Raw genomic sequence first — 17,946 nt, 5'->3', positions numbered from 1 at the left:
CTGTGAGCTTTGTGTATGTGCGAAGGTGAGAAAGGGGACAAGAATGTGGGTGAGGGTGCCTGAAATTTGTGTGTGAGGGTAGCTATAAGGTTTGTGGGTGAGTGTTAAGGTGAAATATGGATGAGGGTGTCTGTGAGCTTTGTGTATGTGCAAAGGTCAGAAAGGGGACAAGAATGTGGGTGAGGGTGCCTGAAATTTGTGTGTGAGGGTAGCTATAAGGCTTGTGGGTGAGTGTTAGATGAAATGTGGATGAGGGTGACTGTGAGCTTTGTGTATGTGCGAAGGTGAGAAAGGGGACAAGAATGTGGGTGAGGGTGCCTGAAATTTGTGTGTGAGGGTAGCTATAAGGTTTGTGGGTGAGTGTTAAGGTGAAATGTGGATGAGGGTGACTGTGAGCTTTGTGTATGTGCGAAGGTGAGAAAGATGACAAGAATGTGGGTGAGGGTGCCTGAAATTTGTGTGTGAGGGTAGCTATAAGGTTTGTGGGTGAGTGTTAAGGTGAAATGTGGATGAGGGTGTCTGTGAGCTTTGTGTATGTGCGAAGTTGAGAAAGATGACAAGAATGTGGGTGAGGGTGGCTGAAATTTGTGTGTGAGGGTAGCTATAAGGTTTGTGGGTGAGTAATAAGGTGAAATGTGGATGAGGGTGTCTGTGAGCTTTGTGTATGTGCGAAGGTGAGAAAGATGACAAGAATGTGGGTGAGTGTGCCTGAAATTTGTGTGTGAGGGTAGCTATAAGGTTTGTGGGTGAGTGTTAAGGTGAAATGTGGATGAGGGTGTCTGTGAGCTTTGTGTATGTGCGAAGGTGAGAAAGATGACAAGAATGTGGGTGAGGGTGCCTGAAATTTGTGTGTGAGGGTAGCTATAAGGTTTGTGGGTGAGTGTTAAGGTGAAATGTGGATGAGGGTGACTGTGAGCTTTGTGTATGTGCGAAGGTGAGAAAGATGACAAGAATGTGGGTAAGGGTGCCTGAAATTTGTGTGTGAGGGTAGCTATAAGGTTTGTGGGTGAGTGTTAAGGTGAAATGTGGATGAGGGTGTCTGTGAGCTTTGTGTATGTGCGAAGGTGAGAAAGATGACAAGAATGTGGGTGAGGGTGCCTGAAATTTGTGTGTGAGGGTAGCTATAAGGTTTGTGGGTGAGTGTTAAGGTGAAATGTGGATGAGGGTGACTGTGAGCTTTGTGTATGTGCGAAGGTGAGAAAGATGACAAGAATGTGGGTAAGGGTGCCTGAAATTTGTGTGTGAGGGTAGCTATAAGGTTTGTGGGTGAGTGTTAGGGTGAAATGTGGATGAGGGTGTCTGTGAGCTTTGTGTATGTGCAAAGGTGAGAAAGAGGACAAGAATGTGGGTGAGGGTGCCTGAAATTTGTGTGTGAGGTTAACTATAAGGTTTGTGGGTGAGTAATAAGGTGAAATGTGGATGAGGGTGACTGTGAGCTTTGTGTATGTGCAAAGGTGAGAAAGATGACAAGAATGTGGGTGAGGGTGCCTGAAATTTGTGTGTGAGGGTAGCTATAAGGTTTGTGGGTGAGTGTTAAGGTGAAATGTGGATGAGGGTGACTGTGAGCTTTGTGTATGTGCGAAGGTGAGAAAGGGGACAAGAATGTGGGTGAGGGTGCCTGAAATTTGTGTGTGAGGGTAGCTATAAGGTTTGTGGGTGAGTGTTAAGGTGAAATGTGGATGAGGGTGACTGTGAGCTTTGTGTATGTGCGAAGGTGAGAAAGATGACAAGAATGTGGGTGAGGGTGCCTGACATTTGTGTGTGAGGCTAACTATAATATTTGTGGCTGAGGCTGTCGGTATGTGGATGCAGGTGACTGTGAGCTTTGTGAGTGTAAGGTTTGTGTAAGAGGGTTACTATAAAGTTTGTGGGTGAGTGTAGGGGTGATTATGTAGATGAGGCTGACTATGTTTGTGATGAAAAAGTGGGTGAGGGTGACTGTAAGCTTTGTGGGTGTGAGAATGAGGACCAGAATGTGGTGAGGGTGCTTAACTATGTTTGTGGGTGTGTGTAGAGGTGGTAATTGGATGTGGGTGACTGTAAGCTTTATGGGTGGGAGGGTGCGAACTTGTATGTGGGTGAGATGATTGAGGTTTGTGAGGTGAATATAAAGATTCTGGGTGAGTGTACATGTGATATGTGGATGCAGGTGACTGCAAAGTTTGTGGTTTGAGGTTAAGAATGAGGACGAGACTTTGAGTGAGGTGGGTAAAGGTGACTGTAGTTTGTGTGTGAGGGTTGTTAGATTTATTTGTGGATGTGAAGGTGATAATTCAGATGAGGGTCATTGTGAGGAGGACTATAAGGTGTGTGGGTGTGAGTGAGGATGCGATTGAGGACAGGAGGTGGCTAAGGTTTGTTGGCGAGTGTAAATGTGATGTGGATGCAGGTGACTGTGAGCATTGTGGGTGTATGGATGTGGGTGAGATGACTGAGGTTTGTGTGTGAGGGTGACTCGGAGGTTTGTGAGCAAGTGCAAAGGTGATAACATGGGTGTGGTTGACTAAGCTTTGTGAGTGTGAGTGAGGGCGAGAATGAAGACAAGAATATGGGTGAAGATGACTGCGAGGTTAATGGGTGAGGGTGACTATAAGGTTTGTGGGTGAGTATTATATGGATGCAGTGTGGATACAGATAATGTGGATGAGGCTGACTTTGAGTTCTATGGATGTGAGAGTGAAAATGAGGTCTCAATCTCTCGACTCTGATATAGGGGATACAGCCTACCTTCGTATCTGAATAGGTCAATTGAGTGGTATTCCTGCACAACACACATGTACAAGAAATTTCCTTCGATGAAAACATCCACATCTCCGGGAGCGACAACAGGTAACGTCCACATCATATCAAAACGACCATCTTCGTCATTCCATGTAAAAACCTGTAAAGAAAAGGTCAATCCACAAACTGAGATAGTATGATATGATTACAGGAAATCAAGAAGACACTTCAAGATAATTGTCCAAGAATTAGCTCAAACATCCCACCATAAACACAAAGGCATGTATTAAATCTGGTTTAAATTTGACCATGGTCTAACTCGACGCTAAAACTTTTAGAAGCTGAAAATATGAGTTTGTTTATTTTGTTTATATTGTTTATTTCTTATGTTTACTTTGCTCTTACCTCATGCATTATTGGTGAAAAATGTTTTTTTTTTGTTATTTCCTGACATTAATGAATGACTTTAGTGTCAAATGAGCTAATCAAGTGATCCTGTTCTGTTACAGAATAGTGCCATTGTTCGCTTCCATTGCCCAACCATAATTTAAGACCAGAGTTTCAATTAAGCCACAGCTCAAAATGCAGACTCAAGCTAATATTATCAAGTGATAACGTCGAGTTATATGGAATAATCAAAGTTTTGGGTGAGACATTCCATAGAATTCAATTGAGGTTTAATCGAAAGAAGTGTAACAAGTTGCCCATACACACTATTTATTAGTGACCAATGGTCTTTCAAATTAAAATTCAGTGAAGGTTCATCTCCAAGTGTAGGAAGATATATTCCTTGAAAGCTCGAGCACCTAGGCAGCCAAGCTACAGCTGGGGTAATAATAACAGCAGGGTCCAATAGGAGAAGTTTTCGGAGCTGAAGGGCTATCCTGGGTAAAAATGCTGTTACGATTGTTTTTATTATCATTCTCAGAAATATGTGAAGCAATGTGCAAACATGTTGAATAACAATAAACATGGTAAATATCTCTAAACCAAATCAGGCATTACCATATCATAAAGAAATGAATTAATAACAGTACATGTAGATGCTGGTAGTAGTCATGGTAAATCTAAATTTGAACTGCAATCAACAAAACTCAACTCAAAGTTTTAATTCTTTTTCAAGATAGATGTGTGAACACTTACCCGAACTTGCACTTCAAAGGTGGCATCTACATCACTAACGCTGATGTGGTCGGCCAGGGCGAATCCTTGAGAATTCATGTAGTTGAAACTTGTGACAACCCTCGCATGCTCCGATTCAACCATCTGGAATAGTTCAAATTTCTATAAAAAGAAAGGAAAAATAAAATCAAAAGTCAAACTTGTCTCAGGTGGCCATCTGTCTTTAGTTATGTAATAAATGCATAAAGCAGTCTGCACACCAAGACTAGTAGTCCCCCTAGTAACAAGAATACATTCCATCTCTGTGAGATGCCCAAACATATACCGGTAGTCCCAGAGAAGATACCTTGTTATTATGTAACATTCCCTGTGAGTTGTGTAGTAGGTTCACGGTACACCATGTATCTTTCTTGGGCAAGTGTTGGTCCTGAAAAGGACCACCCAATCTCGAAGTGGTTCCCCTGTGAGGAACCACAGTGTAGTAGGTTTAGTAGGTTTCACAGTACACCATGTATCTTTCTTGGGCAAGTGTTGGTCCTGAAAAGGACCACCCAATCTCGACGTGGTTCCCCTGTGAGGAACCACAGTAAACCCCTCACAACATGAACAATAGGATGCCTATATTCCATGAGATGCTGAATCATGAAGGCACTTGCTACTGAGAGTTGATTAACAATATATCCTAAAACTACAGGTGCCATGAGCCTAATTACAACAAGAAGGCAAAAGATCTTCCTTCGACCCAACCCATTCATCAATTTGATATTGCTGATTGACAGAAGTGTATGAATGAGAATGAAAATCTAACACTGATTCTAGAAATAGTAACTACTGATCTTCCTTTGCCCAAATTGGAAAGATATATCAATGACTTTGGAACTATTTTTTGACTGGCGTTATGCATCTTGACCAAGATCTCCAGTTCAGTGAAATTAGGACAGTAGCTAAGCTAAGCTAAGCACATAGCTACCAATATCCTGCTTCGCCTCTTTCTGAGATTAAGTTTTAAATCAAATATGGTTAATGAGATGAACTGAACTCAATACGATTATAGTGAACATACCTCTGCAGTAGAATTGTAGCGGTAAACAGCAGATTCCTCCTCATAATACAAGGTAAAAACAAGGAATACCATCTCATCAAACATAACACTTTCCACAGAGGAGGTAACTGCAGATTAAACATAAAAAGAAATTGACTATCAGGCAGGTAGTAAAAAGTGGCCAAGGGGTGGGAACCTTGCTATAATCTATTTGGCAGGAAATTTTGAAGATAGATTTTTTTTTCTGTTCCCTCATCGATTGAATCCTGGATGTGCACCTGTAATTTTTGTTTGACATCTTTAGTTTCATTCCCTCCCCCTCTACGAAGAAAGGAACAACCTTTAAATTACAGGGATGGTCCGGGCTGAAAATATTTATATCGTAATATATAGGGTAGAATTCACTGAGCAAAATGCGAAAATTTCATCAAAATCGGATAATAATAAAGTTTGAAGTTTAAAGTTTAGCAATATCATGTGGAAACAGTCATCATGAACATTCATTAAGTGGGCTGATGGTGTCACATCTCCACTTTCCGTTTTCTTATGTTATTACATGAAATCATAATTTTTCCATTATTTCATACTTGTGTGAATAATATGTCTCCCTTATAATAAAATAAGTTGCATCAATAAATATCTAATCTACTAAATCAGTTGTCAATCCAATTTTTCTAGTTCTTGGAGGAAAAAAATTGAATAAACCTAATTTCATATAACAAAACACAAAAGAACAAGTGGAGATGTGACATCAGCCCACCTAATGAATATTCATGACGACTGTTTTCACAAAATATTACTAAACTTTAAAATTCAATAACTTTGTTATTTGTTATCTGATTTTGATGAAATTTTCAGCATTTCGCTCAGTGAATTCTACTCTATTTATCAAGCTATTCATACTTTCAGCCCGGACCATCCCTTTAATGTTAGGATATAGGGCTATTCCACAATGCATATGATCAAACCCGTATCTGCGGGACATTCTAGACATAATTTGTCACTGTAGATAACAAATGGTTATGCGCTCAATCTATGACTTAAGCTGTCCATAAGTCATAGAAAATGAGGTGGTGAGCCTAAAAAGAGGTTGATTATTTTATATAGTTTCCCAGTGGTAATTCCTCCTCATATACTCAGTTATGGATCTTCCACAGAAGCTCACCTCCAGTGGTAATATCCTGAAACACTTGGAAACTCTCGGAGCCTTCATGGTACTTGTAGACGTTGGCAAGGTTACCCTCATACGTTGTTAACACCATGAAAATTGCCCCATCGATGATGAACGCTGCCACGTCCGAGGTTGCATCCATCTCCTCACCAGCAGAGCCGACCAGCGTGAAGCTCTCGTTACGGTAACGGAAGATGCTGTTGCCGGAGATCACAGGTTCTGAGTCTGAATCAAGTACAATTGGGGGACTATTGAATTAAACAAATAATGCACATGCAACAAGATATTTGAGCATGTCTAATTTTCATCATGATATTATATGTATCGATCACATATTGTATCAGTTTATACCTACATCATGCTCTACTGAGAAATGTTGAATAAAGATCCATCTGAGAACAAAAACTGAAAAAATCACAGAATTAGTTAGCAATTAGGGATATTTTTGGCATTTTAAAGACCTTTACAGCTATGATACAAACTTTCTAATTTCCTTGAGGTCTCCACTTTCCTCCCCATCCTTTATTTTCTTCTGCCCATGTTCCATCCGACTTTTCCATCCCTTCAATAACTTGAGAAATTACAGTGCAATGTGGAGTAAAGAGCAAGTCTCCATGCGATATTGTAAATAGAAATTTGTAACAATTTCAAGGCCCCCCCCCCCATTCTGTACATGAGTGCCAACTTACCTGGACAAGCCGTGTGGCCAGCGTTAGCTACCACAAGACAAAGCTCATCATCAATGAAAAAGTGTTCCCAGGAAACCGCTCCATTGGTCGGTAAGCGTTCTGAAAGAGAAAATACAGATAAAACTATCAATATAAACAACCTGGAGAGAACTTGTTGGATTCTGCCGAGCACACGACTTTGAACTTAGAGGAAAGGTACTCTGTCACACATTTAGCAATATTTCAGGCCATACCAAAATGTAAAAATATATGCACACGCAAGAGAAAATGGCACATTCTCTATGAACAAGTGTGGAACTTTGTTCACATTTGATAGTTTGGAGTACTATTAAGTGTTACTGGTGACCTCAAAAGAGTGTGTTGTTTCTCTATCCAGGGCCCAGTTGCCATCCAATGGCAACTATTATCTAATCCTCGATTCTGATTGGCTGTAACAATGGTAGTTACCACAACAGTAACTTTTATGCAGGATCCGGTTAATTGATATCTGTAGAACCTGGACACAAAATGAAATCTTTCACCTTTCAATTCAGTTAATTTCAAATTACTTGTCACACCTTTGTTGAAAACACAAACATTATGTCCACGGACTCTTGATACACAAACATACATGTAAGTGTTGAGAATGGTGCAAGAGGTCCGATCCGCAATTTGTGAAATCCGCAAAAATAACAGCTCATATAGTGTTGCCTACAAGTGCAACCATACTTACGGAATTCTTGGAAGTTCCCAGTAGTTGTGTTGAATTTGTAGACAATGCTGTCAGTGCAAACATCGCCGTGTTCGTCGGAGTAAATAGCAGCCGCCATGAACGTCTCCCCGTCAATGGAGAATGGCTCAAACTGTCGTATATGCTGCCCAATGATCTGTACGCTTTCAACGTAATCTATGGCGTCAATAAAATCTGCAATATGATATCAAATCAGAAGTTTAAAAGCTTGATTGGCTGCCTTGTCACAATTGGAAATATTATGTGTGCTGTACATGTGGTGGGGAATGAACATATATGCATGCATGTGAGTTTGTCTTCACAAATAGACGAAAGAAACTTGAACGGGTCGAATTTTCATTGGCAAATTTGAAACTACAGTTGAATCAATTGTCCTTTCACACTATGTCAATGATGAGAAAAAAAAATTTTTAATTCAAGTCGATCTTATTGGGAATACAGATAATTTCTGGATTTTTTTTTTACAGCAGTACAAAAATGTTTGTTTCCAATAGTATTGGTAGAGTTAAAAACTACACTGCCTATAATTTGAGAAAGTAAACAAAGGTTTACAACAAATTTCCCTCACAAAGGCATAAAACAAGAAAAATTCACATACAATACTATAACTCACTGTTCACTACTCCAGCAATAGACTCGGTGCGCTCGCACTGCGTTTCTGCAAAACACGCCAGCATGTACAGGTCATCTTCAAACTCGTTGAACCTTGTATCCTCGAGGATATTCAACTCCGACAGATCAACCCCATCAAAGAGATACGCAGTGGTGACATTGTCTTCTAATATGACCATGTCGTTAAATGTTAATGTTGCGTCCACGGTATTAAGTCCAGCAAGGGTGATCCTCTTGGTGTTAATATTGCCGAGATTGACAGTCTTGACCAAGCCTTGATAAAAAAATGAATCCATGTATATTACGATTCATCCGGTAAACTTGAAATATTAAAGAGTTTTAACTCTTTTGCTGGGAATTTGTGAAAAATGTACATTTGAAACTCACAAAGCAGGAAGCTTTTCACAACTCATGTGAGATTCTACGAAAAGTTCAAAGCCGTCTCTCTTTTGACGTCCCGTCCCGCCCCTGGGCAACCAAGTGGCGTTACGGTCTTCTGATAGGGATGCAGATTCACTTGGAAAGACATGCCTGGTGTTCATTTGCCTGATGAAGCCAACAGAGGTCAATGAAATGTTGCGACTAAAGAGAATTGTGAGTTTCAACTTCACAATTTTCACAAATTTCCAGTAAAAGATTTATATCTGCTCAGTACTTGAGGAAAATGAAGTACTACAAAAGAGGAATGAAAAAAATGTTAAATACATTGACAGGCATTATAGAAACTACATCTAAAAAAAAACAATTTTTGAACACACATTTTCAAAAAATCTATGTCTAAAATATCACCCAGCACTCTAATAGGGGTTCATTCTTTTTTTGTAAATTGGAACACATTTATAGAATAACATTTAGTGTTTCTGCAGGTAGCATTATTTTCCACTTAAGAATAATTTTCAGGAGTTCATTTATACAAAATATCACGTACACGGGAAACTATCCAGCAAATAGGACCTTGCACCTCAGAGTTTTTCATGTCAAATCAATATCGATTAATGCCTTTAACCCTCTGGAGACCAAGCCTGCATATATGTCCCGGGGGGAGGGGGCACTTACATTGACGAGTGGATACCATGCGCGACCCAAAAAACACATAAAACGGGTGTCTTTTTCAAGATAGGGCAAGTTACGTACGTAACGTGAAAAGGGTGTCAAAAACACAAAAATAATGAAAAAAGCGTATCTATTTTGCTAGGAAAGCTACGTGTTTAGGGTCAAATTTGCGAGAGTATAAAAAATCAAGTCTACAATGTTTTATAAAGGATGTACTTTTTGCCCCAGGAGTCAACACTACGTGTTTTGAGTACGATTTGCCCAAGTTGGGCTGTACTAAACCCAATGATGTAGGTAAAGGTAAAACGGACGACCGACGTCTGTGACATATTCATTGAAATATCGCTGTACTTGTTTAGGGGTTTAATTCAGGGACTACTTGCCAGATAGTATCGTTTTGTTTCCAATACTTAAAGGGTAGGGTCTCACACGCCAATACTTGTTAAGGGGTGCATTTTCAGAATATGGAAAATACGCGCGTTATAGGGTCCTCTTTGAGATCTCATGGTCGCGCATGGTAACCATTCGTGAATAGAAGTGCCCCCCCCTGCCGGGATATATGCATGCTTGTGTCTTGTGCAAACATGTGTATACCAAAATTATTCAGTCTTCAACGGTTTAAACCTTTTCAAGGAAGCAAGAATCAGCATGGTACTACACTTGGATTAATAAATTGATATATTAAAATATATAGCGATACCTGACACAGAGACATCCCCATCCACATTTGCCTTCTGATTGAACACGTAGTACGCAGTCGAGGTCTGTTCAGTATTGAGTGTAAAACCCTCTGTGATATCCTTGCCATCAACATACCCATTGAACTGTATGTTGCCGGACACAGTGGCATCTTTAGTGAAGGTCTTGTGGCCTTCCATCTTCTTGGCACTGCGGAAGTCCAGGGTGTCGGCTTCTTCTTGGGATATCTCGATGTCATTGACAGAACCTGCAGTGAAACATATACACATTATGAAAGATTTCTGCCTAAATGAGACAGAAAATCGTGTACAACTCTTGAACGCACACACAGGTCACAGAGTGACCCTGAGTGCAAACAGCTGACTGTGTTACAACGTAGGGGTGATACATTTTCGCAATAGGTGTGATCAAACTCACTGGAGGGACTTTAATTCACTTATAACAAAGAAATGTGTACTACAGTACTCCTGTTGAATGCTCTGATGAAAATTATATGAGTTTCACATTCATTTGAACGGGAGGACAAGATTATTGTATATATCGAGTGCATTATCCATAAATCATACTACCATTGCGACCCCTGCCCGGCCGATGGTTCAGGCATGACGATCCTGTGTGACGTCACCGATAGAGACCTCAAATGCCAGGAGAGCCTATTCGACAACTAACTTTATCTAGTAAAAAACACGTATTGAAGATATCCAATGGGAAAATGGCTTTCATTTTCATGAAATATACATTCCGTTCCTCAATAAATCTTTAACCCCGTCGTTAACTGCCCATTCATTCTCGAGCAATGGGGGAATGAATACAGAGTGTCTCAAAGTTTGTGTGAAAAAGGTGCATTTTCCATAGAACTTCTGCCAAAAAGCAATGCGTAAGGGAAAGATTAGCCCCAAAACACGAATAGATGAGTTAATCAAATGGAATGAATCATGAAAATCAGTGAAATATAGTTTCTCCTGTACTCATTACTGAATACCCCGACTTGATACGATTAATTTTTCCCCCTCTCCATCAACTTTTAAGAAAAAGGGTGCATATTTTCATAAAAATATTATGTGTTATATCGACGGACGCCCGTGCGTACGAGCAGGAGGAAGCCAAATGTCTCGTATTTTTCATAATGTGAATAACTTTCAGGACTGCAGAATTCATGCATGATGAAACCTGTCTAGAGTGGCCATCCACAGTGGCAGATCCAGGCGGGGGCGCAAGGGTGGACAGACACCACTTTTATATTTAAAGAATTGCCCATTGAATATACATATTGATTTGGCCAAATCTATAAGAAATTGTCGTCTGTGCCGCATCTGTTTTCAATTCTCTATTGTTTTTGTTTTAATTTTATTTGTTGTTCACTCTTTATGTATGTATTATATTAATTGTATTTGATTGTACCATGGTGGGGCCCCACCCACAAGTTTTTTTCAATGAAAACTTCAAGGGGCTCCCAATCCCATGTTTTTACCTACTTTGTATATATACCTGTATTTTTAAGATTGATTGAAATGAATTTTGAATTGAATTTAAAACTCCCATTTTAAAATTCTGGAACTACCACTGACCCATGAGAATATATCTGGCTTTCTTGCAGACATATTCTTGTATCCAAAATATGTCTCCATGGGAAAGTTTCAATTGTCACTATATGCAGGTGATTGTTATTTACAGGTCCATTAGGGACACTAACCTGAAATGAGGATGTTTCCAGCCGTTTGCACATCACAGGTATCAAATGTCTTGGCTCCAGATATAGTCTGTGCACCTGTACAAGTAAAAGGAAATCACAGATTAATGTTTCCTCATTTTCCATAAATAATGCTGCTTCACTATAAATCACTTGCTAAAGAAACACAAAGTTTCACATGAGGTTTTAATGTGTCAAAGCTAGATAACCATTGATATTTTGTTTTGTTTTGTGCTATTACGTACCAAACCTGTTATAGTATCTTGATAAAATTTGTCTCATGTGGATAGAATAAAAATTAAATCGGATCATTTGTTGTTGTAGCTAATGATATAATTATCACATTATATTCCTGAAAATATGAATATCACTATTGGATTAGTGAAAAATGATCATAAGAATTCTTTTTAAGATATTTTTTTTCTATAATGAAACTATTTTTATGTGGAATATAAAGAAAATAATCTCCTTTTGGTTTCACACAATGATACGCATTACTTTGATTGATATCCTTCCTTTCATTGACTTTGCTTTGGAAATATAAAAACATGTAATTACCTCAATTACTTCTTCACTGACTGCTCTAATAATAATATTCATAATGAATTCATAATAATAATAATCATAAATTTGTCTAGCGCATATCACATTATCATTTAAAAGCTCAATGTCCTCAATAGACAGGGATGTAAGATACTATCCGTATTTGGCTAGGAAAGCCTTTCACAGCAAACAAGCAATTGGAATACATGGCACAGATGATACAGATCTACTTCAGTCAATATTACATAGATACTGCCTACCTAGAGTTTGAATATATCATTTCATTTTCCTGACGGAGTTATGTTTTTCGCAAGGGATTTTATTCTGTCTGAAGCATGCAGCACTGAGGGAAAATATTCTCATGATGGAAAAATATAGCTTTGGAGGGGAGTTGAAATGTTATTTATTAAAACGATAGACCAGGCAATATTTGTTATATTATAGTCTATGTGGATTCGCCAGAGATTGCATTCAGCATCAGGCTTCATAATTAATTTTTGAAATGCTTGCCGCAGCTCTGATCCATCCAAGTCACAATAGAAATTTTTTGGAAAAATACAGCAAGCATGCTCTTTATGCAATCGACGCGTAAACACTAACGTGTACATCAAGTAAACTACCTGATTATGCAACTTAGCAGTGAGTGACATCACCTTAGTGAATATAATGCCACAGTTTACAATACAAAAGAGTTAAATTCCGACACGAAATCAAAACCTAGAATATATAACAAATGTGATTCTTGCAGCTATGGTCACGCGATGGCATATTGACCTATTCACATAACCTGTGTAACATACTATGACATCTCACGAAAGCAAAGTCATTACCATCTAAAGTGACAATTTCATCAGATATGTCGATACCATCCACTGTACCGCTCACAGTAATGCTTTTTTCTACAGTGACGTCATTCATGAATGTCTTTGAACCTACAAAGAAAACAGAATAAGAATGACAGTTTATAGGCAATGTGGATTGTGAAAAAGCATTATCTTGGAAAGAAAATTGTAGTTAGTGCGCTTAGTCAGTGCTTGATTTTTTTCCAATGCCTTTTCTATTGATTTAATATTGATCTTGCATAAAACATGAATTTCATCTTAATATACATGAAAAAGTTATGCTACTCTACAGCTTGGTCCAATTAACACAATTTTTCGTGGTATAACTTATGTATAATCCTTGCTTTTATTTACAAATATGCTTTGCATCATATTTTGTATGAATGTGATGTTTGCTAGTCTTAAAATGATTCCAAATACACCATCCTGATTGAAATCAAGATGTCTGTCAACATCGGTCTAACATTCTCACCATGATTTCAGGAAGACATGGGTGATTTCACATGTTAAAAGATTGGACAGCACACAAGAGTTTTGACTAGCTACAAAACTGCTCAGCCAATCTTCAGAAAATTCACAGGACTTGAGAGTGTCACTCCGACAAGTATCTATGAGAGATCAAAGAGCTCATACCTGTGATAGTTCTATCCCCTTGAAGCTTCACGGCATCCGCAACAAAAGTATTCACGTTGATTCCGTACGCAGTAATGGTCTGAAGGGTCGACGGAACACTTATCTCATTGGCACTCAGACTTCCTTCAATCATATGGTTTCCAGTGATTGTTTGAGTCCCATCGAGCCTGAGGACGGTTGGTGCCCAGGTCTGGACGTTCTTATCATGCACCGTGCCAGTGATGTCCAGGACATCATCAAAGGTCACTGGTTTCTCAAAGGTCACAGCGTTGGGGAGGGTGAATGGTTCGTCAACCAACTTGGCAATGGATTTCAGTTCAGAAAGGTCGACAGTGTCGACGGTTTCGGTCGGATTCACGGTTATGTCTCCAGTGACTGAAACATCTGAGGAATAAAGATAAGTAGTATGGCACAAACATTTTACTTCGGTGCAGTTTTAAATGGGAATTTTGAACTGGGAACCTCATGTAAATGCTCATTGATCTTCAACTCCTTCAACTCCCTACAATATGGTTTCTCATCCCAGATAGTCTAATCTTAGGTACAAATTACTACTTCCTTTACTGACCATTGGTCTTAATGTGGTTGAGCCAATGAATTTTTTTTATTTCCAGCAAGACTGGACCCTCTTCATTTAATATCCACTTTTCTAACACCAAGTAGTCTATATCGCTTTGAACTTATTAAGAAGACGGGTGAGAAATGGACTATAAACTGGGTATCAGACCAAGTATAGTGTACTTCAAACATCAATTAGACCAAATGGGTTTAGACCATGTAGTATTTTTTCTGCAACAATGGCAACAGTGCTAGGCACACTCCGCAGACATAAATGTGGACATGCCTCATGCCAGCCATCTACCTTCATATATCCCCTACAGAAATTTTAGCGTGCCGCATGCTAGTTACTAGCATGCGACTAGCAGGGCGCTCGCTTAATAAGCGAGTGCACGCTAGCGAACAGTCCCTGCTCACTAAAAGATCGCGTAACTATTACTCTGCACGCATATTACACGCTTATTAAGCTAGCCGCATGCTAGTTACTAGCATGCCGCAAGCTTGCGCAAGCTCGTCGCTCGCTTGCCGCAAGCTCGTCGCACGCTTGCCGCAAGCTTGAAAATTTCTGTGGGGAAAAGATCGTTGATTTTCCTTGAGGTCAAATACAGCTATTGCACCAATTGGCCCTATTGAGACCAATTGACCCTAAATAGGACCTGGACTGGTATCTACATGTAATATGGATCCACTGGACCTATTGAAACCCATTAAAACCAACTGAATGAAAAATTGAAACCAATTAAAAACTAAATGTGTGCACAATGGGTTTCAATTGGACTGGTGTCTTGGGAGAGTTATTGACAGTTCCACTTACCATTCTCAAATACAATGTGGGATGACACATCTTGAACTTCGTTCTTCTTCATCGCATCAGCGTCAAGGGCTTGGATATCAACATCATTGATGGTTCCGCTTACTGTGAGGGATTCAGCAATGGCTACATCAGAGTCAAACGTATACGAACCTAAAGGAATTGAAAAAATGTTTATTAGATGATTATAATCTTGATGGTTCTATATACTAAATCTGAAAGCTTCAGCAATGGCTACATTGGATTCAAATGTATACGAACCTGAAAGAATTGAACAAATGTTTATTAGATTATAATCTTGATGGTATACCAACTCTGAAAGATTCAGCAATGGCTTCATTGAAGTCAAATGTATAAGAACCTGAAAGAATTTTTACAATGTGTATTAGATAATTATCTTCTTAATGGTTCTGTAAACTAACTGAACGTAGCTATTGCTACATCAGTCAAACATACGATCCTGAAAGAATAAAAAATAAATGTTTATTAGATGATAATGACCTCTATGGTTTAACTCGGAAAAGATTCAGAAATATCCCATAGCCACTCAACGTAGCAATGGCTACATAGGAGTCAAACATATACATATATGAACCTGAATGAAGTTTTAAAATGTTTATTGGAAGATTATCATCTTCATCATTGATGGTCTATACACTAACTATGACAGACTCGGCAATATCCCATTGATCCGGTCTAGATGATTAAACAAACAAGTGGAATGCCTCTGGCCGTCTCACCTGCATCACGCGGTTCAATATAGCAGCAGTGCTGACTTTGAATACTACTCTAACTCGCACAAGATGTTCAGTGATACATGGTTACTCTTATGTCCACTTTTTATGAACTAGACCAATAAACTTACAGAGATATGATGGTTATTCAACAAAAAACCCCAACATGGCCAAAGTTCATTGAACTTACATGACCTTTGACCTTGATCATGTGACCTGAAACTCGAACAGGATGTTCAGTGATACTTGATTACTCTTATGTACAAGTTTCATGAATCAGATCCATAAACTTTCAAAGTTATGATGGTAATTCAACAGATACACCCAATTCGGCCAAAGTTCATTGACCTTTGACCTTGGTCATGTGACCTGAAACGCGCACAGGATGTTCAGTGATACTTGATTACTCTAATGTCCAAGTTTAATGAACTAGACCAATAAACTTTCAAAGTTATGATGGTACATGTAATTCAACAGATACCCCCGATTCGGCCAAAGTTCATTGACCCTAAATGACCTTTGACCTTAATCATGAGACCTGAAACTTGCACAAAATTTTTAGTGATGCTTGATTACTATTATGTCCAAGTTTCATGAATCAGATCCATAAACTTTCAAAGTTATGATGGGAATTCAACAGATATCCCCAATTCGGCCAAAGTTCATTGACCCTAAATGACCTTTGACCTTAGTCATGTGACGTGAAACTCATGCAGGATGTTCAGTGATACTTGATTAACCTTATGGCCAAGTTTTATTAACTAGGTTCATATACTTCCTAAGTTATGACGTCATTTCAAAAACTTAACCTCAGGTTAAGATTTGATGTTGACGCCGCCGCCGTCGGAAAAGCGGCGCCTATAGTCTCACTTTGCTTCGCAGGTGAGACAAAAATGGAGTAGGCTATAAAAATTTATTCATGATAATTTTTTAAATTTAAATCCCCCAAAACGGTTTTTATTCATTTATTGATCAATTTCAATTTAGTTTTCTTTATACTTATTTATTTGTTGATTGATTTTGATTATTTTTGTTCCATCTGAGAGCTACATAAGGTTCACCAAGGTTCTACACAGACTTTAGGAATTTTGACTAGAAAATTATTTATGCTTAATTTATATGAAATTTATTCATAGTTCACAAAAAATGCTTCTTATTTATTGACCGATTTTGAATTTTTTGCTTCCATCTGGTAGATATCTATGATGTTCACCAATCTTTTACACAGAATTTTGAAATTTTGATTAGAACAATTTTTATGCCAATTTATGTGAAATTGATTTACGCATATTTTCAGTCCCAGGACTCTTGCTGGAATGTCAATTCCTATAACAATTAAAATTCTGCTTCCTCATTGGCTCCTCCAATGAAAGTTGATATTCCAGCAACAGTAGCTATCAATATGACTTTTGCTGGAATGTCAGCTTTCATTGGAAGAGCCAATCAGGAAACAGAATTTGAATTGTTGGCATAGTAGTTGCCATTCCAGCAAGAGTAGCTATCATATATCAACTTTTAGTGAAATGGGGCATAGAACTTAATCAGTAAATGACCAAAAAGCAAAAACTATCTTGGTGAACATATATCAAGGACCACACCAGGCATATTACTCCAGTGTTAAATTCGAGTGTTAGTTCAACACCCATGGGTGTTATTAAAAATCCATGATAAATCCATGATAGATCCATAATTTATTGTTCGAAATCGACATGGAATGAAATACTCCGAAAATTTGCTTTGCCCAATTGATCGTGTGCCCGGCTGCCACTGTGCAGAGCCAGATCAACGAGGCTCTATCCCTTTAATTGTTGAACGCCAAACAGGGTAGCAGCAACTCCCATCTTTTTACGTCTTTTGGTCTGACGCGGCCGGGGTTTGAACCCCCGACCTCCCAGTTGTGAGACGGACGCTCTACCAACTGAGCCAACACCCATGGGTGTTATTAAGCCTTTGATTGTTACTTTTAGACTAAATGGTGTAGTGTTAAATCTCTCGGGTGTCACTTTTAACATCTCAGGATGTGGTCCACCAGGAGAGCTGCCAACCTGAACAAGAACATTTCAGTATTTTTAAAGCTGAAAATCAGTATTTTGGCGAGGAAATCAGTATTTCAAAGAAATACCATAGGACAACACATAAAACTGAAACTTGAGAAAACAGTATTTTGCATGAAACCATCAGTATTCTTCTGATTTTCCAGTACTAAATACTGAAAATCTGTACTACTTGGCAGCTCTGCACCAGGGACACCAAACAGGAGTCACTTAACACCCCAGTGCTTACAAGGTAAAAACAA

General features: G+C 38.8%; 1 protein-coding gene across 1 annotated transcript in view; it reads right to left on the bottom strand.

Moving 5' to 3' along the window:
• The window catches only part of LOC121421557, a 75,191-nt gene that overhangs the window by 3,247 nt on the left and 53,998 nt on the right, over positions 1-17,946 (bottom strand). Inside the window, exons 35-46 of the mRNA XM_041616302.1 lie at positions 14,920-15,069; positions 13,548-13,931; positions 12,903-13,004; positions 11,533-11,607; positions 9,841-10,086; positions 8,089-8,361; positions 7,458-7,649; positions 6,746-6,844; positions 6,051-6,281; positions 4,907-5,013; positions 3,865-4,005; positions 2,728-2,881 (exon numbers count right to left, since the gene is read on the bottom strand). Coding sequence (XP_041472236.1) covers positions 2,728-2,881; positions 3,865-4,005; positions 4,907-5,013; positions 6,051-6,281; positions 6,746-6,844; positions 7,458-7,649; positions 8,089-8,361; positions 9,841-10,086; positions 11,533-11,607; positions 12,903-13,004; positions 13,548-13,931; positions 14,920-15,069 — 2,154 coding nt within the window. The remainder of the gene's footprint in view (positions 1-2,727; positions 2,882-3,864; positions 4,006-4,906; positions 5,014-6,050; positions 6,282-6,745; positions 6,845-7,457; positions 7,650-8,088; positions 8,362-9,840; positions 10,087-11,532; positions 11,608-12,902; positions 13,005-13,547; positions 13,932-14,919; positions 15,070-17,946) is intronic.

The sequence above is a fragment of the Lytechinus variegatus genome, chromosome 9 (genome assembly GCF_018143015.1).
Source record: "Lytechinus variegatus isolate NC3 chromosome 9, Lvar_3.0, whole genome shotgun sequence".
Lineage (NCBI taxonomy): Eukaryota > Metazoa > Echinodermata > Echinoidea > Temnopleuroida > Toxopneustidae > Lytechinus > Lytechinus variegatus.
The sequence above is the reverse complement of the archived record's forward strand: the minus strand, read 5'-3'. Positions and strand labels throughout refer to the sequence as shown.